The 26,710-nt window shown below is 38.3% G+C and overlaps 3 protein-coding genes across 5 annotated transcripts; 2 read left to right on the top strand and 1 right to left on the bottom strand.

The window, feature by feature from the left end:
- Window positions 1–356: 356 nt before the first annotated feature.
- On the top strand, window positions 357–10,723 carry fam131c (family with sequence similarity 131 member C). 3 transcript variants are annotated; one of them, XM_087781880.1, is made up of 8 exons: window positions 357–456; window positions 613–674; window positions 5,209–5,314; window positions 7,523–7,578; window positions 7,720–7,804; window positions 8,905–9,126; window positions 9,204–9,293; window positions 10,103–10,723. In XM_087781880.1, exons 3-8 carry the CDS (start codon window positions 5,284–5,286, stop codon window positions 10,360–10,362), a joined length of 744 nt encoding a protein of 247 aa, XP_087638006.1. In that variant the 5' UTR covers window positions 357–456; window positions 613–674; window positions 5,209–5,283; the 3' UTR covers window positions 10,363–10,723. The 3 variants fall into 3 exon arrangements, with proteins under 3 accessions (XP_087638006.1, XP_087638005.1, XP_087638004.1); XM_087781879.1 differs by having other exon boundaries at window positions 5,171–5,314; XM_087781878.1 differs by having other exon boundaries at window positions 5,168–5,314.
- Window positions 10,724–11,614: 891 nt separating this feature from the next.
- Window positions 11,615–21,591, bottom strand: clcnk (chloride voltage-gated channel K). The gene is given in 20 exon segments (XM_087781877.1): window positions 11,615–12,637; window positions 12,746–12,832; window positions 12,917–12,997; window positions 13,078–13,136; window positions 13,526–13,659; window positions 15,194–15,363; window positions 15,365–15,411; window positions 15,473–15,574; window positions 15,628–15,697; window positions 16,416–16,562; window positions 16,624–16,708; window positions 17,675–17,776; window positions 17,863–17,947; window positions 18,029–18,154; window positions 19,017–19,092; window positions 19,205–19,282; window positions 19,385–19,524; window positions 20,328–20,456; window positions 21,028–21,159; window positions 21,402–21,591. Coding segments are annotated over 20 exon segments (2,037 nt in total). The 5' UTR covers window positions 21,550–21,591; the 3' UTR covers window positions 11,615–12,598.
- A 2,454-nt stretch (window positions 21,592–24,045) lies between these two features.
- On the top strand, window positions 24,046–26,671 carry hspb7 (heat shock protein family B (small) member 7). The gene is made up of 3 exons (XM_087781322.1): window positions 24,046–24,673; window positions 25,628–25,752; window positions 25,873–26,671. The coding sequence occupies exons 1-3, from the start codon at window positions 24,508–24,510 to the stop codon at window positions 26,050–26,052; spliced, it is 471 nt and encodes a 156-aa protein (XP_087637448.1). The 5' UTR covers window positions 24,046–24,507; the 3' UTR covers window positions 26,053–26,671.
- Window positions 26,672–26,710: the final 39 nt, after the last annotated feature.

Genomic DNA, 26,710 nt, shown 5'->3' with positions numbered 1-26,710 from the left:
ACATAGCAAATTAAATATTTAGTAAGTTATTTTGAAAGTCGGATTTAACAAAAATATTGACTTAGTATTAAAAAGTTTGAGCGGAAATTCGTGCATTTTCACTGGTTTTAATAATCCATAACTTTCTTAATATTTATCAGATAGAAATTACACTTATATCACTGGAATCTTCTTTACAATAATTATCTAATATTTAAATTTTAAAAGTTTTAGACACATACCAACTAAGATCTAATTCTTGTTAAAAAATCGGTTACTGTCTCTTTAACGGAACAGGGACACCATGTTGTCACCTAAATTCAAAATTGGAACTAATAACAATAACGAAAATAAGAGTGGTGGAGTTTTGCTATTAATCCAAATAATATGTGTAAATTAGGTCGATTAATTAATATTAATTTATTAATATTATATTGTGATAAGAAAACCATAAGTAAACCCGAGTGTCCACTTCAGGTAACCATGATGGTGATGGCGCGTGAACTAGCGTATGAAGTTCAAGATTAAATGTCCATTTTTCGAAAGAAAATGTCTTCGACACGATGTTATGTGTTTTACTTTCTTTATTTGATATAACTTTATCTCATGCGTTGTTGTTTTTTCATCCTAAAGTGAACGACGGACTCGGGAATGGAACGTGAACGTCGCACTAATGCTAACAACAAGTTAGCAACGTAAGTTACACCATTTTGTTTGTTCACTTGTTTAAAGACGGTAAGGTTTTGAAGCCTAATTTGTTTCTTTACAACCTACAGTTACGTTTGCATGAATATACACTTAAATCCAAAAGTTTAAATCAATACAGAGTTTAGCTTTTAAGAAGCAAGTCCCAATATAAGTTAAACAGTTAGTTAAAAAGGTGCATCTTTAGAAATTGTAGGGTGTAAGTAAGTTTTCAACAATATTTGTTTCAATTGTGAGAGGTACAAAAAATATGGAAACAAAACTATTTAAGAAAGTGTTTGGTGCTTCATTTTATTTTAAGAATACTATTATTGTAGGGAAAAGTCGAAACAATCAGTGCATCCATTGTTTGTTTTCTCTAACACAGCAAGGATGTGTGACTTTTTCCCCTCCTTTGAAACTCCTCCACCTTCTTGTCTTAATTTCCGTCTGTCTGCATCTGTTTTGGAAGCCATTAATCGTCCTCCGCACCCCGAGCACCCCAGCAGATAATAACGGTCATTAAAGCAATTAGGGAGCGCATGGAGGGAGGTTCCACTCCAGCCCCGAGGACTCCCACTCCTGTTCCTCGGTGGTCCGCTGTAGAATCTGGCACCAGGCGTTGCAACAAAAAAAATGATGCCAGTGAATAAGGTTCAGCTGGGCTCGGGATTAATGCAGCTTCCTGTTGGTGTAGCCTTGACGGCGCTCGCCAAGAACTATTAGCAAGTAAAAAGTCCTGCCCACGTCCACATCCTCCACCAGGTTTTTTTGACTGTGTCATCGAAACTCGCAGCTGGGTGGGGATCGGTGGGAAAAAATGAGAAGGTTTGGGGAAAACGGGAGATAGTGGTTTTTTCATCCATCACGCCTCTCCTGGGCTAATATTATTCCTGCGCTCAAACTTACAGAGCGTTCAACTGCTATTGCTAATTTATTGAGACAAATGGAAATAGAGCTTTCCTCCCAGTCACCGTCTCGCGTGTAGACAAGCCACAAAAAGTCCCAATTGTGATTCAGGTTCCCAGAACTCGGTGTTGTCCTTGGAGTTCACCGACGTGGCGGATGCCAAGCAGGAGCTTTTTCACACGTTCGCCGCTGATTTATGAATGAGCGACGTCGTCACGACCGACAAAGGAACACTTTTTTAGGTTCGAAACTTCAACCAAGAGAAATAAGATGTCGGTCCAGACGGTCCTCCGGGTCGGGTCGGCTGTACAATCCTTCTCTTTCACAAACGATGGAAAGCAGTTCAAAGTAACAACTGGGATCAGTTTTCTTGTTTCTTGGACAGAACACAAAAGTTCTGCTAATAGTTTTTGTGTTTATACAGTCACTACCCATGCACCAGTTCATTCGTCTTTTGGCTGCAATTGACACATTAATTGACACAATAATATTGACAGGAAAGAGTAATCTTTGCATTCTTTATTATTTCCCTTCTTTTTGGGAAGAAGAATAATTTAAGTAATCTTAAGTAAATTCTTGTGGCCCCGAATCTTAAAATCGTATTAGGTTGTGTCAACATTTTTCGGCCAGCTTACATGTATTTAATCTTGTGCAGTATAATTATTTCATATTTATCGATCTTTGAGAAAAAGCTTAGCAACTGTTATCTTTAAACATTTAAATTTTTCGAAAGGCAGAAAGTTCCGCTTGTGGTTTTTGTGTTTATATACTCACTGCTCAACCAGAGCAAATTCTAACTCGTCTTTTGGCCTTAATGTGTTTACAATTATGAGGAATCGCGAAAGGAAAGATTCATCTTTTGCTTTTTTAGATAAAAGCCAGTGAATTGGAAAAGTCGAGATTTCCCTCAAAACAAGCACTTGGTGAAGACAGGAAGTGGCTTCTGATATTTTCATTTTATGAGATCAGAACTTGTTTGTCTTTCGAAGGTCGTCAAAAGTGTTTCTTCTTCTTTCGCACGAGTGTCTCTTTTCACTGTTCGTGGAATATAAACACAGAATGTCGCGGATGGTTTTCCAGGTCAATTCAGCCAAAATGGAAGTGTCCGAGTTTTGTGAATCTTGTTGAACTCTGACTAACAGCAGTCGTGTTGCGCTAGATTTAATCCAGCAGAACCCCCCGAATGTAAAATGAAAACAAATCTAAAGCCGTGGTTGGATAAGTAGGGCCGCAGTTTGGATCCCATGTGAGCCGCTCGGTGTGAAGGAAAATAATCTTTCATCGAAACCACAAGCGCCGTTTCTAGATCCAGAACTCTGTTGGTATTTCAGCGACCTTTGACTCTCGTTCTCCGTTAATGAGTTTAGATTTCTCCAAAAGTGTCAGGAGAGAAGTGTGTGTGTGAGTCACGGTGGTCTGATCCAGCAAATTTCATTTTTTTCCCCCCGTTATGATACAAACACTCCACAGCCGGTTTGGAAACCACTTCTGAGATAATATCACAAAATATATATTGATTTTCTCTATCAGCTGATGATCTGGTTTGGATTCCTGTGTAGATGGCTAAATAAACACTTTAATAGAATATGAAAAGTTAATGTTGGATCATGTGTTTCCACGCAGAAAAACAGAGTCTCTGACCGACTGACTGTGAGACTCTCAGCCTCATGACTAGTTCAATCCTTTAGTTTCTTGGACATTTTGCCCTTTATTTTAACACTTTATAATGGAAATTTAAAAAAATTACCTTCTTGATAAAGCTTATTGTCCACAGTAATGATCACTTATTGTTTAATGCCCTAATGTATTTTTTGAGCACTTCACAAATAAGGGAATTATAAGAAGTACTTAAAGATAAACTTTATTTAGCGATGTTGTTGCACTTCTCGTGTTTGAACACTAGAGGTCATACTTCTCCAGGCTAATTTTTCATACCGCATTTTTCGTTTCTTTCTCTCTGACGATCCCTTCTTTTTTGCTAATAATATAATTTTATAATGCAATAACTTACGTGTATTATCGTGGCCACGATTATTTAAATCTTATTAGTGTTGTCTGTTAACATTTTTAACTCACCTTATATATATTTAATCTTAATTGTACAATAACATGTATCAATGATCTTTAAGAAAAATCTAAGCATCTATCATCATAAAAAAATTTAATTTCTAATGTCAATGTGTGTAGATGAGATGGTCTTTTCTGAAGATCAACTTAAAAACGCGATCAAAACAATTGGAATTCAATCCTTCTATATGCAAATGTGAACAACCTCTTCCTCTATGTGTGACATCTTCAGTCGCACTTATTTTTGGATCAATTAGTTGAGGTAAAAGAGCGAAAAGTCTGGAGTGGCTTTGTTGCCGTGGTAACAGGATTCTCCATATGATGGCGGGAGACCGGCTGTTGATTTGGGTGACGTCAGTCAAGCTGGTTGTTCATTTGTAGACGGAGGGAAACGCTAATCTCCAGGAAATTCTGAAATATTCTTTTGATGTGAGCTGTGCCTCAGGGACAACTACTATCACAAGACATGCAATTATTATTTTTTTCATGGAAATTAAGAAACAGGAAAATCATTTTTTAAGCTTCTTTATGCAATAACCACATTATACGCAGCTTCCAAAGGTTATCTGATGTGAATGTACAGATAAATGGAAAGATTGGATTGGTGCTACAACATGGCTGAAGAATTATATGTACAATTATGATTATAAATTGATAGTGTTTGAAAAGTAGATACTGAATTATGTGTGGATAATAGAAATGGATGGATGATTAAAGGTGTATATTTGGATGATAGATTTCTCTCTTTGAAAAGACTGAGGAATCAATACACAAATATGAACTGGTGACGGATAGATGAAGCTGGGATAGAAAGAAGGGTAGAAAGATAACCAATGAATTAATTCATAAGTTATGGATGGTTGAAAGCTGGATGTTTATTTAAACAATTAATGACAATTGAAGGACGAAAGGAAAGCAAGTTAAAGATGGAGTAAAGAACTGATCACTTGGTTAAGATTGTGTTCAAATTAAAGTATGAAATGTCAGATGGATAGATGGTTAAATAATTTGAATTGGAAGGTTCATCTTAATTTAACACAAATCATCAGAATAGTTACATTTTAGTTGAATATAGAAATCAACTTTTCTACCTATTAACTAGACGAAACCATTTAAAAAATAGTTTTTTTTTTTCTCTAAATAAGTTAGTTGCCCTACTTTGAGGCTCAGAGTAAACATAGCTTATTTCTGATTGACAACTGGCAACTAGACTCATCAAACTTAAAAGATTAAAAAAACTTCAAATCACTTTTGTAAAAACCCTGTTTTATCAATGTTGCCTTCCATATGAGGCAAGAATGTATTTGAATGCTTGTAATGTACGTGAACATGGTCTGAAATGTGACGCATAAGGTTGAAATGATTGAAGTAAACCTGTGAGAAGATAAGGGCAGAAAAGAAGCTACAAAATAGAGGGGAGGGATTAAGGAAACGTCAGCACTGCCTTTGACACTTTCTCCACATTCCTCCCTCTTTTTGTCCCCCTCCTCTCTCTCTCTCCCCTCTCTCTCTCCCTCTCTTCACTAAGAAGCTGATGCTCATCAGGCACCTGCTCTTACTCCTCTCCAGCTCCTCCTCTCGGATCTGTTTCCTCGTCCTCGGCGCACCATGGGGACCAGATAACCGCCCGGCTTTCCGGCGACTATGGGTGCCTGCCTCTGCAGAGGTCACAGAGGTCAGTGACACCTGTGTTTTGCGAGGGTGGATGAACCTGCATCAAGAAGTTGAATGCAAGAGAATATGTGGCTTTAGAGTGGATATGAGCAGCTGACATCCTTGAGAATAGAAGAAGCAGAAGGTGAAACTGTTTGTAGAACATATTTTTTGCCTGACCTAGATGTTTGCTAGGCTCTGAAATTGAACAGCAGAAAATTGGTGTGAAACTTATTTCCACCTTCAGTATCTGCGTCCATCCCAGACTTTGATGATGAGTGGATGTTGAGCAGCGGAGGACAACAATTGTCGTGACTGAAAGATGTGACCTGGGTCTTTGATGTGATGTTTGCGTTACGTGCTTCAGATGGGCCACGATAGTTAAAGCCTGGGATGGTGGATGTAAACGCAGATCGTTTTTTGTTCGGAATGAGCAAAATGTTCGGAATGACTCGACGATTAAAGCTATTTTGTTGTCATTTTGACTTTCTATACTTTGTGCGACGCTATATTCAGATAGAAGAATAATCTAATGACTTGCAGACATGGTATGAGAGGATATGATATCATCATACATGACCAGAACAAGTATTAAGCACAAAGTCTAGAATGTCTTGTCCAGGCTTAAGATGAGATCCTTCAACTTCAAGTATGTTGGGTGAGAGATGGAACCATTTTATGGCTATAGGCAGCCATAGCATAGAGGAGGCCCAGGGGCAGATCCAGAACACACTTTGTCAATCAGTATACTGCATAAAATGAATCCAATTTATTTATATCATTTTTTTGGGAAAGTGCATAAGTCATAATTCTGATAGATTTAAAAAAATGTGTGTGTATATATATGTATATATATGTGTATATATATATATATATATATATATATATATAATGCTAAGTATGATTTGGTATATACATTTCAACACATTTTTAGTTTTGAGAAAAACTTCTGTTCAACTTTTAGGACACAAACGTAAACGGTCTGCATGAACAGGAGCTAATTGTATTAGCCCAGGTAGGACTAAAGTCACTCCCTCTATTGGTCAAATAGATAACTACAGTTAAAAGCTCATGTATAAGATTTAAATCCTTAGCTTTATTGTGGATTTTCTGTAAATTCGACATGAATCAGATTTTTTTTTTCCATGACTATCTTTTTTCCTATTCTGTGAAGTTTTAACTGTGTAAAAAAAGTAACAAGTTACAGATCAAATGGTTTACAATAAGTAACTTCCAAAAGATTCAACAAGTTAAAAAAGAACAAAAGAAGAAACCAGCTTTCAGCAGCTGGTCGTCTCAGGACATTTACGTAAATATCAGGTTATCATGCGTCATGTTCAGGCTCTATATGCGATGTGAAGTGAAAATATTCCGAGTAGACAAAGAGGAGTATTGTTCACAGAGGTGTAAAGAGCAGACGCTTTCAACCAGCAGAGGAACAACAACAACAACAACAACCGCAGCAGCAGCTGGGAAGCTCCAGACTAACACAGGAGATAAGAGAGGGTGGCTGGCGTGTGCGCCTGTGTGTGCGTTAAGATTCAGCCCATCATTTCAGGGTGGATGCATGACCTGCTGCCATCATATGAAGCCCCAACCCGTCAGCGAGTTTATTGTTGGTGTAACCTTGATTTCACTGAAATATTCCTGGTTATCTGCACTTCACAGACCTTTATTCTAAATGAACTTGATTTGACACTATATTTGTTTAGTTGTGTGCTTGTTGTGCCTTAACGAAAGGATGGATTCATGGATTCATGACTTTTAAGGTCATCAATTAGAAGACAAACTAGTTCTGCAGTCAGTGTTTTAAATTAATTTTGAGGTTTGACATGCAAGTTTTTAAAGAGTTAAACAGGACCTTTATGTAATTATTCACGCCCAACTTGAGTGCATTGGACCTCCAAACACTCAACACCACTTACGACATGTTGCTCCTCCGTTTCCAAAGCAACATCCTCTCCATAACAACCTCCTGGGGAAACCCCACCAGTGCATTTGCATTCTTGTTCCTGTGCTCTGACCACTCCGATCAAATTTTCCATCCCCCCCAGTCTGAGCATGAGTCACCTCCATCAATCATGGAATCAGCAGGAAGGGAACTCTTCGGACAGCTTCCAATTAACTGACTGATTTACCTCTTCTTGACTTCAATTTTGACTTTTGAAGACACAAAAAAAATTGCTGTGAAAATGGAGCCAAGAGATGTTTTCTGTCCTTTTTCTTGTAGATCTTCACTATCCCGTGACTGGACTGACTGCAGAGGGTCAACCGACTTGTTCCAATGTGAGTCTTAGCCTAGACAACTTTATGTCTAAATTTAACTTTTACCATTCAACTGATTTTTATTTTAAAAAAGCTTAACCTATGAAAAATAGCGGAATTGTTTTCAAACTTTATCTTAAAGGTGTTGATCTTCTTCTCCAGGATGATCAGGTGCCATCAAATGGAACACTCTCAGATAAGGCGGACCAGTACGACATTGGCGAGTTGGCTACCTCCTCTCTGATGGGTGAGACTAACCAGGCTCTTGCACACTGACACACACACACACGCACACACACAAATATGCAGCTCATCTTGTCTTTCATTATAATTCAAATATATAAGAGGCTGGACAAAGCTTGCTTGGAAATTGAGTTAGTAGCAATGGGAGGTCAGTAATAGGATTTTTTTTTTTTTTTTTCTGCTCGGTGCTGCTTCTCTCAACACACACACAGACACACAATCACAACAACACTCAGATAATAAGGTGGTTACATATCCCTCGATAGTATCATTTTTCTTTTTACAGTATCACAAACATTTCAGAAAATATAGGTCAATCCAAAAAAAAAATCCATGTCAGTGAAGTAAATCAGGGGAATGATTCTATGAATACATAAATATAAAATTATGAGATATAAGATTGAATGCTAATAATAATACAAGCGCTGACAAAAGGTCAAACATTAGCAGTCATGGTGTCTAGAGTTTCCAGTTTGTCCTAAATCTGATATGCACACAAGCTTGTTGAGTATTTCTGTCCTCTGTCCAAGCCTTGACGTTATGACCGTCTGCTTCACATTTTCCCCACTTTTGACGCAAACCTTTGTTGTTTTTGCTTCTCTCTGTTTTGAGCAGCCAAATCTCAAAAAGTGATCAAACCACACACACTGTGAGACCGGTGAGGCATGACTGACCCGTGTTGTCCACTAATGTTCCTCCAAATTGTTGAAACATCTACTAATGATCGGAACAGCCGGTGCCAGACCACTCATGTTGCCCGTGTCGACCCCTGTGCTCATGGGAAGGCAACAAAATGGCTGCATCAAATTTGATAATAATCCCTCGACAATAGAAACCCAGAACATCCTGCGTCGTCAATGCAAGGATTGTATCATTTGTATTAAAACCCTGAATAACTTTATCATTGTTTTTTTTCCTCTATTAGAGTGTAGAGGGAAAATTTGGTAATATATACATTTCAAAGAATTGTGTTTGCACTCTCTAGATTCAGTATTTTATTGCTCAGGCAGCTTTTGTATCACTTCATATTCACGTCCTTCTCTCATCCTCTCTCTGTGTAATCCACTCCATCAAGACGAATCTCTCCTCCTCCTCGTTTTGAAGGTCTGGTGGCCACGATAAAGGAGCACATCACCAAGCCGACAGCCATGGCACAAGGTCGAGTAGCTCACCTGATCGAGTGGAAGGGTTGGGGGGGCGCCGGCAATGCTGGAGGAAATGCAGCTCGGGGTAAAGGGCCGGGCGGTTGGGGAGCCGAGCTGCAGGAGGACGAACAGTTCTACTCCCAGATGACGGACGAGATCAAGGAAGCTCGATTTGCTGCAGGTGAGAAGAGATCTTGTGCAGTTCCAGTGATGACAGTAGCTCTGGTCTCTTACTTGTTTTTTGTTGTTGTCTCGCAGGGGTGGCTGAGCAGTTCGCCTTGGCCGAGGCTTCCATGAACATTTGGTCCCTGGACGATGACTCAGAGCAACCGTCCACCAGCAGGCAAGGTCAGGAAACCACGTTTTACTGTCAGGAATGTTTTCACTTTCATATGCCTCATTTAGACATGTGGTTACCTCAGAAATCCAAAACAGGATGTTAGTGGACGCCAACATTTTTATATATGGTATGCTCACATATAAGCTGTTTTATAATTTATTCTCTTATTTAAATATTAGTAATATTTTCTTCCCAAGGTGCACTGCATCAGTTGGAGCAACTGTCTCCAAAGTTAAACTCTCTTATATATTTCTCATTGAAGATGTTTTTTTTAGATTAGATTCTGGGATGTGACCACAGTTTTGCTCATACAGTAATTTTGTGAGGAAGAAAAAAACTTCGACAGGCATAATATTTATTTGCAAAGTTGTAATTTATTTGGATGTTGTCGGTGGATTTCAAATACTGTAGATTTTGGAGTAGAAAAAATGAGTCTTTGCATTGGAGAAAATGTTTCCTGAATCTTAAAAATGTAAATATACGTATTTATGTTTGTAGGATAATTCCGTTTAAGGCGATTTACATTTTATTACTTTTAGAATATGCTTCTTTTGTAAGCTTAACCTAATAGTATACTAGTGGAGAAGCTCAGCTGGCTATGAGTCAAATAAAGATAAAATCACAAATAAAATGGAAAATAAAGATTTAAAACATCAGCTGCTCATCCTCAATGTGTGTAATTTAATTAAATATAATTAAATATTTAGGTGTATAAAACATGATACTTACCATGGCATTAAAAATAAATGAAGTAATTGGGTTTTAAAAAAAACGTTATTTAACGTTAGCAGCTCTGATTGCTTCCCTGCGTCTCCAGCTCCTCAGAGCCTTTTCCTGTCTCACTTCCTGTTGGACGGTGGAAGTGTCGGGGTTCCTCACCACCTCTATAGCATTCATGCTCAGAACTACAGCGACAACCTAGCAGCCAGTTTAGTCTCTGCATCCCAGCAGCACAATCCAAGCTCCCATCGTGACACCAACCCTCCTGTGGGGAACGGACTCCCTGCAATTGTGGGGGACACGGTGCGACACGTGGACAGCAGCTCACTTTCAGAGGACGATGTTTTTTACAATTAGACTCTCTGGAAAGCTGGCCAAAGGAGGGGACGGAGACTGCAACTGGTCTCGGAGTGGATTGTTGGACGGCGAAAGAAGTGAAACCCAGCAAAAGAAGACATTTTATGAAGAGGGTTTTAATTTGGTGACTTCTGCGAGACCAATTCCTGTACATTCCTAGGACCATTCACTGCAACCGCCAATCAAATCCTCATTTTTGATGTGATTAAAACTTTATTTGAGGTCAAATCCCTGCTGAGGAAAAAGTGAAATCTTTGGACATTACATGTGAATGTTAAGCTGGATATTCAGTGTTCAAAGTCACCGTGTCTGTTTTACTGTGAGTTTAAACTGTAATTGAAGGACTTGTAAATATCATAAATCCTAATTTATACATCAGTGTGTTGTCCTCCTTAATGGTGTTGGAGAAAGAGTGTATCTCAATTCCACTGAGTTACTCCCTCTGAATGACTCACTCGTATGTTTGTCTTCTCTGCAGTAAGATTTAATAGGTACATTGTGAATTGGACTAGAAGCGCAGAGAAGCACACGTTATCTTTTTGATAAGCTTTATGTGAAGCCAGTGCCGCTAGCTGTCATTTAATCACACAATAGGCTGAACCGATGGCCTTTTTTTTTTATTCCCTGATGCGTTGCTCATTGATGGTGAAGCAGAGGGGAAAAAAGGCCACTTGGAAACTATTTTGATTCACCCATAAGAAAACAAAACCCTGCTTTCAAACTGAGTTTTAATTAGTGCAATCACTTAGAGGATGAAGACAACAAATGCATGTTTTAATTTTGGTTCCTTAAAGGGTATTTGAGGCAAGAGAACATTAAACTGAAGAATTACTGTTTTAATTAAAGGTTCCAAATACTGCTATGATTCAGATGATTGTGAAAAAAAAAAGAAGAAATTGCAAACTGATTGAAACTAGTCTTTAAGAGAAATGACTGTTAAAGTACCATTTAAATCACTAACTATTGAGTTTTTCACTTCTTGTTTTGTTGCTGGTTCTTTATTAAGCTGTTTTTATTTAATTTCTGGTTAAATAATTGTTCATCCTGAAAGCACCATCAATATCCAATCTGATTTGGGATTTGAGTGTCGCTTTTGGAAACACTTTTTCACAAATCACAATTTTAAGACTCGGCTGCTTCACAATGTGTCACAGTTTCTTGGCTTATGTGGAAACTAAACTCCTTGTCTAGGACATCTTACCAATAATTTATAAAAGTGCCATTCATGATATCATATAGGGCAACACAAAAGTACTTTTTGATACTTAATATTTATTCTTTAACATCAATACATGAAGCCGTTAAGGCTGAAATATATTCATTCGAATAGAAAAAGGATAAATTGATGGCATTTTAATTTGGCAAATACATCAGGATTTATGAAACGATCCCTGGGGCAACAAAGGTGTTTAAATAAGAGGCTAAAAATAGGACGTGATGGACTTAGAAGAGCCGTGTTGCTCGAACCGGTGACTCAAAAGAGACCTTATTGATTTTCCCATTTTCGTACAAAGCCACAGTAGATGACACACTCTTACGCAATCAGTAGACTGTGACAAATTAACCTCTATTTCAATTTTTTTGTGTTGGCTTTGGGCACTGTGAAAACGGACAAAAGAACCCGCCTGTCATCTAGCACTCAATATTTCTGCTCAAATAAATCCAGGCCACATCTGTTCATTTCTCAACGATCGTTCCCCCTTTTATGTCTTTTATCTCGTTGAACATGAACTGCTCATTTGTTGATTCTTTGAACCTCTTGCCGCCTTTTCCTGCATCTTTTAATTACTTTTCACTCCTCGCTCTTTCTTATGCGTCACTAGCATCCGCCTGTTTTTTTTATGCATCATCCATCATTAGTAAAACAGTTCTAATCAAGTCACTGTTGCCGCTGTTGTCACCGACATCCTTGTAAATTGAAAAAGTGCAGCAGCCTCTGTGTTAATATGAATCTCACGCCTCTAAATATACACATTGTTAACTATATGAAAGTGTTTTAACAGATACGAACCGAGAGGAGATTGTCCACGATGTCGTCTCGCTAGACGCATTTTCAATAAGCACAGACGCAAAGTGGGGATTTGTCTTTTGTAATTAGTTTTTCATCTCCTCCGACATGAGTTTATTTTAATTTTGTTGGTGCAGCATTGTTCTCCTTTATCTCCGGAGATGTGTTCAAATTAAAAAGGTCAGCGGATGTTTTCTTTTTTTTTCTTCTTCTTCTTCGCACGGATGATTAGATTTCTTTGGCCAAGTCTTCTAGTATTCTCTTCATCTGAAGGAAGGCAACAGAAGGAAGGAGTTAATCAGTTCAAATCCCGTTGTGATGCTCTTGGAAGAACAGAAGACGCGTCACGTTTAGAGATAACAATGGAAACACTACCTCTTGTTTTGTGATGAGCCCCAACAGGCGTCCTGCCTCCGTCACAAACACAGTCTGAGCTCCCATAATATTCAGCATATTGTGAGCCTGCAGAGGCAACATTACATCTCAGCAAAATTACTGGCGAGAGGAATTCTGTGCAACAAAAGATCCGAAGAGATCGACGTGTACCTCTTGGACGGTGACGTGAGGCGATATTTGAAATGTATTCTGGTGAATGTGAAACATCTCCTCCAGTGGCTTCGTCGTAGTCTGTGGAGGCGACAACGTTCTCTCATTATCAGAAAGTATTTTCCACTGACTTTTGACCCCTGCTCTACAGAAGTAGTTACCTCACTTTGGAAGGTCAGCAGCTCCGATTTGAGGACGAACCCGAGGAAAATTGGCGACCCTTGAAACAAGCCGAAAAAAGGGAATTTAAGTTCTGGACCACAGTACCGTTTAAAGTGTGTGACTCTCATAATAATGACGGCGAACTGCCCTGTTCACATAAAAAAATCCCATCTCCCAGATTGCAGATGAAAAGCCTCGCCTGGCCACCTATTTTCGCACCCTCGTCAGCTCCTTATAGACGTTCACACCCGTGATTTGCTCTTGAAAGCTACAATTGAATAGCGACTCACAAAGGAAATGCGTATAGAATTTTTTTTGAGGTTTCGTTTGCTTCTGCTAACGGCAAAATTCTCCCCAGAAGCCTTAAGGATGGTTTATTTTGTCAGACGGCTTTGACGTAAGATGAGTGTTTAGGCAGAGATCTTGGAGATATTCTCATGAGCCCACCGTGTGAGTCCACCACGGGGATTTGGGATTGAGTGCCGGTGTTGACAGCGAGCTGAATCTCTTCTGAGCCAGCGGATCTCTGAAGCTGAAAGGTTTTACCTCCCAAAACCTGCCCAACTGGTGTTGTGGAGATCCTGTAAAAGAGATGCGTCATTGAAAGAATACATTTGGTTTATTAAGTCTGACTTTTTTATGAACCAATATGGTTCTGACTTTTTATTTAGTCTATATACACTGGGACTTGGAATTGTCTTGTATGCAATTTTGCTTGTTTCTACCTAAAAATCTTGTCTGTAATTTTGCCAATTGTGTGCTAGCTAGTTAACCATTTGGTTATATGTTTAAATTACTAGTTTAGGTTCTAACTGGGTAATCATTTTGTTTTGTTTTTATTCATGATTTTTTTGGTTGGGGCCTAATAATCTAGTTATTTTCTGGGGGCTAGCTGGATTATAATTTAGTTATTCTTTTATCTTTATACTTTGGGTACTAGCTGGATTATAATTTATTCATTCACTTGGCTTTCTACTTAAATTGATACCTGGAATAAAATGTAGTTATTCACTTATCTCTCTAATTTGGGTGATATCTGGATTATAATTTAGTTATTCGCTTAGCTTTATACTATGGGTTCTAGCTGGATTATAGTTTAGTTATTCACTTATCCTTTTACTTTGGTTGCTAATTGTATTATAATTTAGTTCTATATTTAGCGTTTTACTTTGGGAGCTAGCTGGTTTATAATATAGTTATTCACTAAGATTTATACTTTGGGTCCTAGCTGGTTTATAATTTAGTTATTCACTTATCTTTATACGATGGGTGCTAGCTGGATTATAATTTAGTTATTCGCTTAACTTTATACTTTGGGTGCTAGCTGGATTATAATTTAGTTATTCTCTTATCTTTATACTTTGGGTACTAGCTGGATTATAATTTATTCATTCACTTGGCTTTCTACTTAAATTGATACCTGGAATAAAATGTAGTTATTCACTTATCTTTCTAATTTGGGTGATATCTGGATTATAATTTAGTTATTCGCTTATCCTTTTACTTTGGTTGCTAATTGTATTATAATTTAGTTCTATATTTAGCGTTATACTTTGGGAGCTAGCTGGTTTATAATATAGTTATTCACTAAGATTTATACTTTGGGTCCTAGCTGGATTATAATTTAGTTATTCGCTTAACTTTATACTTTTGGTGCTAGCTGGTTTATAATTTAGTTATACACTTATATTTATACTTTGGGTTCTACCTGGGTTATAATTTAACTATTTGTTTATCTTTATACTTTGGGTTGTAGCTGGTTTATAATTTAGTTATTCGTTTAGCTTTATACTTTTGGTGCTAGCTGGAATATAATTTAGTTATTTTCTTATCTTTATACTTTGGTTGCTAGCTGGATTATAATTTAGTTATTAATTTATCTTTAGTTTAGGTTCTTACTACTATTCATTTAGCGTTATACTTTGGGTTCTAGCTGGATTATAATTTAGTTATTCATTTATCTTTATAGTTTAGGTGCTTACTGGATTATAATTTTATTTTCTTGCTAGCTGGCTAACAATTTAGGTATTTATTTCACTTCGAAAGATTGGATTTTTTATTTCAGCTCCTCTATGGTTTGAAACCTGAGTTTGCTCAAGTATAACAATGACTTACTGAAGAGACGCTAGTATTAGAGATGGCAGGTGTGGAAGCCTTTTGCTTATAGATATGGCGTCATAGAACGATGGGCGATTTCCACGGCGAGCCACAGCGTTGGCGACCAGCGTGGCAATGAGAACAGGGATGGCGTGGCTGAGCTGGCCTGTTAACTCCACGGCCAGAAGAGGCTGGAGAGAGAGTGTGTGTGACGGCCCCAGAGAACGCGGCGGCACCTGAGTAACATTGTATTTCATATTTAGGCTTTATAGAGTTTTTTTTAAGTAAGTAAAGTACCAGCTAGAGCGTAGACACCAGGGTTGATGTGAACCCTCTCTGGGTTTGTTGCGGCGTACAAATACGCTGTACCTTCTGCTAGCAAGCGACCTAAAGCAGCGCCTGCAAAAAAAAGAGTTGGAGTAGGATTGTATTTAGAGTGTAGTTTAACTCACCGTAGATGAAAACTGGCATGAAATACCCAGCTGGCAGCGGCAGCGTGCAGGAGAGCAGCAGCATCCACAGCTGACGAACACACACACACACACACTTGCACAGATGCCTGCAGATGTTGCTGACAATCATTTTCAAATCAGTGTCTCTTAAATGGGTCGTTTACCTCGATTGTACTCATCAGTACGTGTCTGTCTGTACAAAACTCGCTTTTCATTGAAATGTTTACATTGGAAAATGATCTTAAGCCCCGCCCACTGACCCACTCTGCTGTGATTGGTCGAGCAATCTAGGTCATCAATCCCAGAGGTCTCCATCTCCAAGGGACTTGTTGTATAAACAAAGCGGGTGTGATTACAGTTGGCCGGAGGAGGAGTGAAGCCATTATTACGACATAATGGGCTCCGCTCTCGTAACCTCTTGTTTGCTGAGATTTCAGACGGGGGAGTACTTTATAAAGTAATAACTTCAAAACATGGTCATGATGAGAGACTAACTGCATCATGGAGAGAAAGACTGTCATGTACTTGCAGAACAATGATGTAGGTTGTATGAATCAGAAGAGTTCTTTGAAAAGATCTCCACTCGTGTCTCATACATATCCGCGTTTTACTAAAATATGCTCTTCTTGAACGATTCCTGGAACGACTAAACTAATGGTTTAAAATTGTTGAATCCATTCTCCGTCTGGGAGCGTTGCTAGGAGAACGCATCGGGGCTTCAGTCGACATTTCAGCCTCAAAGGTTAAACGGTCTGTAGCTTCTGTCTGCAGTCTGAAGGGACGTGTACCTTCATGATGAGGAAGACGGCCAGAGGGAGGTGGGCCGAGGATTCCGGGGAGCTCCACCTCAACTGAGGCTCGGCAGACGTGTTGTTGGGGACGGCGGTCCACTGTGTGTTGTCCAGCAGCGAGGTCAAGAGCTGCTTCATGGTGAACTGAGAGGAGAGAAGCTGCGGTTAGAATGATAAATATGCTCGACTCCTTTCGGAGTCTCACCTCGGAAGCCATGAAACCACCAGCAGCGTTAGGATACGTCAGAGTCGCCAGAAGGACGACCACCACACCCGAGTACAGAGTCTTCCTGCCGATATTAAGGAAGTGTCACCAAATTAGAACATCAGTTATGCATTCAAATATCCATAAGATTAAGGTTAAAAACACAAATATTAACTAAAATAAAGATTGCAACATCATTCTCTCCAAGCATGTGTGTGGGTGGAATGTGTTTCGTTGACAGAATATAACCTCATGTCAAACAGTAATCATATTTTGACTGATTTGGACAAATGTATCATAATTATAAATATTACAAATAGAAATGCATAAATAAAATAATAGGCAGGAAAAAATATGCTAAATTTGTATTAAGAAATTAAGTGGAAGTTGGAGTAATTTAAGTTAAATCTTATGATTTTAAATCAATAGAAATAAGGTAACGGAGGCAAAATAAACATGGTTTAAAAAGAATCCATGAAAGTTTTCTTAATTCCACCCATTAAAAAATATGATGTATTTTTAAATATATATTAAAATGGCTTAACTCATTTATTACAGTGAATATGTATGCAAAACATAAATAAACAACAAACACAAAAATCCTACTCACTTTAATAACAAGTAGTAATAAGTGAGTATAATGTTTGTGTGATGTTGTGCTGCTTTTATTAAGTGATTTGCAATAAGTATTTTTTCTTTACCTGGTCCATAACTTAAACTTAATAAAACAAATCTCCAAAATGGCTTTTGAAACTATTTAAAGGTCACTGAGCAGTGGGTTTAGAAGCTTCCATAAGACCAACAAAACAAAAAAGACTATTTTATTTGTGTGTGTGTCCTGTTGCCCTTTTTGTCATCAATTATTTGGCAGCTCATTGTGAAGAAACGTTAAAAGGGCAGGTAAATACTCCGCCATCTAGTGGTGGGAGGTTGTCACTACAATGTCCGCTTTAGGCTTCTACTTTGTAAGCTTGGTGAACGCTTAATGTATCTTAATGGAATCTCTACTCTGCACATTAAAACATTGAATCTTAACTAGAAAAGCTCTCACTCTGTCGTCAGCATCTTGATGAGAAATGGGTTGGTTTTGGTAAAGTTCAGAATCCAGCGATGGCAGCAGAGATAACCGCAGCTCACCGTTCCACACAACAGCCTTAGAGTTTGAGTCGTGCACATATTCACAGTTGATTAAAAGGGAGGAAGTCATTTAGGATGAAGTAGATCATATTTTAGACTCACCCCAAAAAAGCAAATAGAAGTATCTCCACCGGGAGAAAATGTAAAGATGTGGAGACATTAGTCTGAACCAAAGCCTGGAGAGTTTCTGGAAATCCAAAATAAATTGGGGGGTCATGCTATTTTCAGCGAACGTAAGTAGATTCAAAACATTTCTCAACGCCTTCACCTTCCTCTCCACTCCACACCGGGAACAGACGGAAAGTCAGAGCCCCGCAGGCGGCCGAGAAGAAACATGGGTAGTAATTATTGAGGGCAAAGTGAGACGACATGACTTCCATGCTGAACAACACACCTGTGTGAGCGGAGAAGACAGGAAATAAAAGATGGTGAAGAGGGAGAGGAAGTCAGTGGAGCTTTCACACGGTGCTTTGTAAAAACAGAATAGAAGCGAATAACTAGTATGAACAATAATTTAAAATTAAACAATATATAAAAGTTGATAAAATCAGATTTTCAAGGTGTGTTAATGCTGCAAAATATTCAGTTTAACTCAATTCAATTTAAAATTATTACAAAAACGTTTAATGGTTTCAATTAAACTAAGAGAAAATAGAAGCAGGTTCCAACGAATCAACAATGAGTGAATCATAATGCGATTAAAAAAATACATTAAAAAAAAGTTTCTTTTTTTTCTGCTTCAAGTGTTTTTATTAAGACTTCTTAGTATTGATGCTACACATGCAGTAATATAAGTATGTACGAGTACAAGGTAATTAAAATGCATATCAATAGAATAAAAGATGAATTATATATTTAGGTCACATGTAAACAGGTAGTGATGATAATGATTGTAAGAAAAAACATTATGTAAACATGTAATAAAATATATATACTGTATGTGAATATATATATATATATATATATATATATATATTATGACGTTTAAATCTCTCTCTCTATATATATACATATATTTAAACGTCATAATAAAGTAAAACGCTATATGGTTAGTGTTCTTTATGTCACAGTAACTTATCAGGGCCTATATAAATATATATTATAATATCCTAAATAAAATTGCCCTATATTTCTGTATTGTCTTTGGACAGAGCAATGACCTGATACACTGGTGGTGCTCGGCGGGGGAAAGGTGAAGAGCCCTTGTAGAATAAAAGGCCGATGTGATCATATATAATCTGTTTTCACTCTCTCACCGCTGACAGGAGCTCCAAAGCAGCTGGAGACTCCGACAGCAGCAGCAGCAACTAACATCCCTCCATCACACTTTGCCTGGAGGACAAGGTTTTTAGTCTTTCTTGAACTTCCATTTACTGCTTAAAAGGTGAATACTCTGCAGATAGGTTTGTTCATATCTTTATTCTGTTATTGAAGAGTCTTTTACCTGCTTGTGGTCTCGGATCAGAGAGCACATGTTGCTCAGGTATCCCGCCAATATGGTGGAGAGATGCACGAACGGACCCTGAAGTTCAGGCACATGCTTCTCAATTGCTCACCAACGCATCTTGAAACACTTAGTGACATTACAAAGATAAATGTAGGTCATTACGCTTGAGTCACTCACTACTTTGCCCAGGAAAACGGAAGTTCCCGCTGCCAGAGTGCAGGTGAGGCCCAGAAACTTGGCAAAGAAGTTGGTCAGAGATGAATGATGAGGCATGTGGACGCCTGAAAGCATCACTCTCACCTCTGGAATCCCAGATCCTGAAGATGCCAGGAGACATTTCTTTTTTTTAATCTCTGAGAAATGTCTCTTGAGATAACGGAGAAAGCATTTAAAAAATTCCTCGGTCGCTTTTGAGCTTCTTCCTCTTCAATGCTTTCTTGATACAACCGTGTATGTGCTGTGAAGCTGTGAGGTGCATCATGGGATAAATATCAAAGATTTTGAGGCATTTACCTAAACATTTGCAAGTTTATACGAATGCATAACTATCTTACCTATGCTTTAATGGTTTCCTTTACGTGTATAAATATTTAACAAACACATAAACGTTTATTATTTTTTTTACCTCATCTGTATTTGATAATTTATCGTTCGCAGTGAATTCGTTTCAGTCGCAAGAGGGCGCTAAAAACAAGAATCGTGACTGAATTACATTGAGTACATTTAAAAAGTGTATAATGTATTAATACATGGCGCATAATACGTCAGTTATATATTCATACTTCAAAAACTTTAGTCAAGTTTAACATAAAACCAGTTATAACCAGATCCTGTTTATATTTTCCCTGGAGGGTTCCAATAACAAGATGTTGAATAAGAAAGGTGCAAACGATAACATTATCCATTTCTATACTGTGTTAATTAACCTTAAACATTTCATATTACCATAATAAAGAATCTTTAATCTGTATTTTTAATCACAATTGAGAACTGCAGCTGCAACAATCTCCTCATCAGTCTGATGAGCTAAAATTAGACTGCAGTCGCTCACTAACTGTGACATTAATTCTCTAAATCATTGTTTCTCTCGTGCGCCTCATAATTAAATGTGAAGACAGACCTGTGGAGAAGGGACAGATGTTGTCAGAGAAAGTGGACGCCACGGCACACAGGCATGCTGGGTAAAGAGTCCAACAGAAGAATTGCAGCAGACTGTTGCCCTCTAGATTCCTGTAAAGCCACTTGTGAGCTGGAAAAAAAACAGTTAAAGCATTAGTTTTCTTTAATCTTTTTCATATTATCTTATTTAGTAAAGGTTTTTTATCTTAATATAACACGTTAAAGTGTTCAACCTTCAAGTTTTTCATATCCCTTGTAAGAATATTGAAAAAAAATTATAAAAAAATTTACATTCAAGCAACAATTTTAGTTGTTTCTTGTTAATTTTACATTTTTACCGTTTTTTGGTTATGATATGTAGACTCTCAGACAACAACAACAAGAACACAGCAAGATAAATATTTAACAGCACCTCTTCTTGTTGTTTTTGTAAATATGTTGTGTATATATAATATGGTGCAGATTTCTATTTTATTCTATTTAGATTTTTTTCATTTTATTATTTTATTTCTGGGTGTTTTATTTGTTGTATATTGCTCTGCTGTTGTTTAAACCGAATTTCCCCTCGCGGGACAAATAAAGGATTCTGATTCGGATTCTGATTCTCTCTGTCTTCATCCCTCATTTCAGTTCTTCTAGATGGATGCACCTCAAGAGACCAATGTAATGTGGCAGCTTAGGAAATGTGATTGCGTTTCTACCTCTTATCAACTTGGTGACGCTGAGATCCATGGCATAGCTGAGGGTTGCGGTTGAAATCCCGAGTGCAGCGTAGCAGTACCACTCTAGTCCACACAACAAACACAAGACATCTCGGAGTTTGAGCAGCCAGCCTGTAGAAGGTGTAGAAAAATGTAAAATAATAGAATAAAATAAAAATATGAAACCATTTGCCACCAATTAATATATTTTCTGTTCTTTAAATATTCATTTTATTACAATTTTCTATGAAATACTGACTGTGTTTATCAAAAAAGTAACTCATATTTCAAAGGATCGCTAGATTTAATCCATAGCCAATTTAAGAATCAACCACTTTGATTTGATTTTATGACGCACATTCTCTCAATCTCACCTTTGACCAACAGATGAGTCCGTCTCTGAGGTCTCGGTCGATCAGAGTCGAACGGAGACTGGAACGTCTTCAGTAGATTTTCTCTCTGTTGGTCGTCTTTGTTGTGCGCGCCGGCCTCTCCTCCAGGGGTCTCCTGCTTCTCTTTCATTTTGTCTTCCAATAAGAGTCAAAGGAAAAGACTCCAATACACTTGCTCAGTCTTCTGATCCATCTGTTGCTTGTGAGTTGCGTAAATGTGTGTGTGTGTGTGTGTGAGCCAGTGGTGGGTTCGTGTGACCTTCGCGAAGGTTGAAATAAAGGCAATCAGGCGGTCATGGTTCGTTGCTAGCAGTATTTAATAGCTAACTGATGTGAGGGACTTTTCTTCATGTCCACTCGACTTTGAAAGCTGAAATGAGTCTGAAATTGAAAAATCAAGTCAGGTTAAAGATCATGTGACATCGCACCAAGTTGTGTAGTACTCTATGTATTTAATAAAGTGTATTTGTTGTGTGAAGCAGAGCTGGAGGGTATCCTACGCCACTGAAAGCAAGCGATGGGGAGACACTCTGGACACCTTCACAAGAGGCCACTTATACACTGACGTCAACACACAAATTAAAGTCACACATTGTTATAAAACTCGATTTTTAACCTGAAAACGCGAATCAGAAAACCTTTATTGCAAGTAAACGCAACACATGAATGTGTTGTGGTGTCATTACAGAATATAAAAATAAAGTAATATGAAGGAATTTTAATAAATAAAGTAGAATAAAATAAACAACATTACCTTGAAATAAATTAATGATTAATGAAAAGCTTAATTCTTGCTACAATTCTTCCTATATGGCAAATTACCCAAAACATTATGACCAGCTGTCAAATATTTTTCAAGGTCCACTTTGCCCTCAAGGTTTTTCCCTGATCCATTGCACCTTAAACTCCGCCTGACACTCCCGAGTGTGTCCTGAGGCATCTGACACCGAGGTGTTTATGGCGTTGAGTCCAGTACAATGCACATTTGGGCCTCTAGACTGTGAGCAGCATATCTTTTATTACACTGGTATGAAGAGGCATATAAAATGAACTTTTGATAAGGGTGAAGAATTTTGAATCAAAGCACTTGCTTGTTTCATAAAGTTGTTTCTGACATCAACATGCAGCATAGCTTGTTGTTGTTGGTATGAATTCAAAGATAAATAAAACATGAGAGGTGTCCACGACTGCAAAAATCTGCTATAATGGAGAATCGCCGAGCTCTACGAAAGGTCAGCGCTGACTGCAAATAGGCCTGTAAGTTCTGGGAGTTCTTGATATTCATGAGTATTGGTAAACAAACATTTGAATATGGAGCGGCCCTGAAGCGACCTTCCAGTATTCGTTCAATCAGATCTGGTCGCCTGTCTGTCTTATTATGTAACGCGGCAGCTGAGGCTGAGACAAACACATGCGTTTCAGTGTTCCATGCTAAAGCAGGGTGGAATGCTTCTACACACACACACACACACAGAGGTGACTCAATGTCACGAGTGGATATGGTGTGTAGCGGATCAAGTGGATGTCAACACCCCAACAGCTTTGTTGTTTTTACATATTTTGCCACACCAACGTCTGAATCACTTCACACTGTTGATAGAATCCTGTTGTTACAAGTCAAAATAAATAAGAATTGTGGCGTAGAATCCTTCAATAACACACAGCTTGGATTCATCCTTCAGTGCTTCTTCACCCACGACCTGAAGTTGAAGATTAACGCCACTGTGTTATTGACCAATCAAATTCAAGATGGCTGCCTTGACCATTTTTCTATTTTTATTTTTCTCATTTTGAGTGTCAATACTGTTTCTTGTGAGTCATATTCAAGAGTTATGAGTATTGGGTCTCGCCCTGTTCTCTTTCTACCCGTCTGCTGTCCCGATCATGATTACTGTTTAATTAAATTCAATGTATTTTATTTTTATCAATTATTCTTCATTTATAAATTATTTTATTTTATATAAATTGAATTCATATTGTTTAATTTTTATATTCTGTAACACTGGCAATAAAAGTTGTCTGATTCTGAAACAGTTTATCATTGATCACTGTGTGGTATTCTGCTGCAACTTCTGACGGCAGCATTAGCCCTGCAGTCCATCTTAAAGTGAAAGTTTTTAATGACCTCCTGCAACACCGTGTGGTATTCTGCTGCAACTGACTCAGCCCGGAGGAGAATAAATGAAGGATATTTCAATATATATTCATTTTATTGTGCTGAATTTTGTGAAAATAACACGGGAAAGTATTTATTTAAACCTTAAATAATCTTTTTTTTTTCTGGAGGGATACATCCTGACGGGGAGGAGGTGTGTTGCTGTGCCGAATTTAGATCTTCGCAGGGATAGCTTTAAGTTGTGCGCCGATAAGAACGAAGCCACATATCACTGCGTGGTGTCACTGCTGGGCAACCTTTCCAAACACAAATGCTTCTGTTGTGAATTTTCAGGACTCGTCGTGCACGTGTGTGTGTGTGTGTGTGTGTGTGTTAGACCCGGCAACAGCAAACTCCCTACATGGATCAAGGAAGAGGAGAGAGGCATTTTCTAATCATGACGAGGTGTTCCGTGCTCGTGGATATAAATAGACACAAAGCAATGACACTACCATGTCCGTCCTCTCGACAGTCGCTTTGTTTTCGTGTGCATTCTTTCCGTCTTTGTTGTCGTCCTAATTATGCTCCTTGATCACTTCTATTTTCGGCAGAAACCTAAAGAGAACCGGACGGATCCTAAACATCTAGAACATTATTGGAATAGAGCTATACCTACTAAAGCCTTCTTCCTCTATCTATAACCTTAAGAAGTTTTCCGACCACATCCATCCCTCTGTGTGTCGCCTGTTAAATATAGATCACTATTAGCTTTTTCCCGTAGAGCTGTGACACACATGCCCTCCCACCGCACTCATGGGACGACTATATAAGAGCGGCTGAGCATCAGAGGGGAGCAGTGATCTCGTCAGAAGAAACAAGGATTTTTTTTTTTTAATAACACAGAAAATCCTTTGGAGTCCTACTAAAAGGGGGAGGTCTCCTGTTTCCTCTTTTTTCTGCTCTTCTCTCCTCCTCTGCTTCAGTCAGCTACCCATGAGTGCGACCAACTCCTCTGCTTATCGGTCGGAGCGAAGTTTCCACCAGACCTCATCTTCATCCTCGTCCTCCACTAATCCACACATGGAGAAAAGTCGGGGACTTTTTGCAGAAGATTTCGGCTCCTTCATGAGACCAGGAAGTGACACTATGGGGTTCTCCAGTAAGTTATTTGTTCGATTGTTGTTACATGAGATGATAAGCTTCGTGAAAGTTGTGTGGAGAGCAGAGGGGGCGACTTGTTGAGCCTGGTGCTCACAGATGAGTGCGAGTGATTGACATCTGAACTTTAAATGGGAACCTTGTGTCAAGGCCAGAGCACAAATGATTCCGAGGGCAAGCCTAGAGGGAGCTGAGGAAAGAAAAGACAAAACAACACACTGAAGCGCACACACACAAACACACACAAGCCAGATATGCAGAACCACTTGCCAGCAGTGTGACTTCACAAACCCAGCGTCTCTGATGACGCCTCCATAAGGAATGACCAGATGGTGGCCTGGTGACGAATGTCCAAATACACACGCACACTGTAAGAGACTCACAATAGTTTGATGACATCACAAACTTTGAGATCATTGTTAAGGTCCAAAAAACACTGACCTACTTCTGTGACTTGTGATGACTTTATTTGTGCAAATGATGCCATTTGAGGCTAGATCTTGAGGGGAAAAAAAGAGAATTAAAGTGAAAGATTAGCAAACGTCTTTTATTTTGCTTTATAAAGTAATTTAGTTAATGTCAAAAGGTTAAAAGGGAGTTATTAATTGTAAATTATTGTATGCAAAGATGACAATTACCATTGAAAAGCAATATTATGACATTGACTTTAAGAAAAAAAGGTATAAAGATGTGATTTATCTCAGGAAGTTTAATTATGAATGCGAAAAAAAGAGAAAGAAAATCATCCATTACATTTAGTAAATAAGCCTTTAGTAAGATGGCCATGCCAGGAAGTCCATTTCCAAAGTGCCCCTCAGCCAAAACTTCTTTACCATAATGATTTTCCATCATCTGTATTTGCGTTCACTGTTATTCAACCATTGACGCAGCTAAGTAGTAGAAAGCACTCGTTTTTTGAGCTCGCTTTGAAATTGATCTTCTGTGATGCGTTCAGGTGGCGAAGGGAACATCAAGACTCTCGGTGACACATACGAGTTCACGGTCGATGTCCGAGACTTCTCCCCGGAAGACGTCATCGTCACCACGTCCAACAACCAGATTGAAGTTCATGCAGAAAAGGTACCAATATTTCCTTTTTTCGTTTTAATTGTAATGGGTCGAGTTAATCCTCCACAGTTGTGTTGTTTCTTGAGATGATTAAGAGATGTTAACCTTTCTCACTTATGTTTCCTGTCACAGTTAGCCCAGGACGGTTCGGTGATGAACACGTTCACCCACAAGTGCCAGCTTCCCGAAGACGTGGACCCCACTTCCGTGACATCATCACTGGGCACGGAGGGGACCCTCACGGTCCGAGCCCGGCGACACCCGGCCAAGCATGAGCTCACACAGACCTTCCGCACAGAAATCAAGATCTAGAGTTGGAAGGCGACTCCTGGAATTGTGTTTTATTTTGAAGGGTTCATGTTTCTTCACTGATGAGTTTCAAATTGAACAAATTGGAAATGATCCTAAAGTAGGTTTTAAAATTATTTGAATGTGATCAACAGCAAACATACGGATAATAATCTATTTAACAGGCTATTTTCTGAAGGACAAGTCACAAAGGTCAACAATGAATCTGGTTACTCTCAAAACAAGAGGTGTAGATTAAAGGAATTCAATCAAAGATAATGTTTTTGGACATTAAGATGAGAGGAAAAAACATGTCTGAGTAAATGTATTTTTGCACTGCTTCAACACTTGTTTCTTTTCAATTACACGTAGATAATGTTTTGTCCTGTCTGAAACTTGTTTTTAAAATCGTTGCGCAAGGTAAAAGTCGTAGCCATTAGTTTTTCCATTGTATCTATCCTGCTTTAACAATAAACGAAATAGTTTAGAACTTTTTTTTTGAGCTGCTTAAAATGTATTTAATATTAAATGCATTGTGTCAATTGTATCTAACATAATCACAGAAATGCATTGCTTTTAATTACTGTTTTGTCAACAACGAAATAAAAGTGTAGTTGTTTTAAATAAATTGGAAATAATCTGCAATTTTAGCGATGAAGCTGTATTTTGTCAATATGCATGT

Source organism: Callionymus lyra, chromosome 19, assembly GCF_982586985.1.
Source record: "Callionymus lyra chromosome 19, fCalLyr1.hap1.1, whole genome shotgun sequence".
NCBI lineage: Eukaryota > Metazoa > Chordata > Actinopteri > Syngnathiformes > Callionymidae > Callionymus > Callionymus lyra.
Note: the sequence above shows the minus strand (reverse complement) of the source record. Positions and strands in the feature narration are given on the sequence as shown.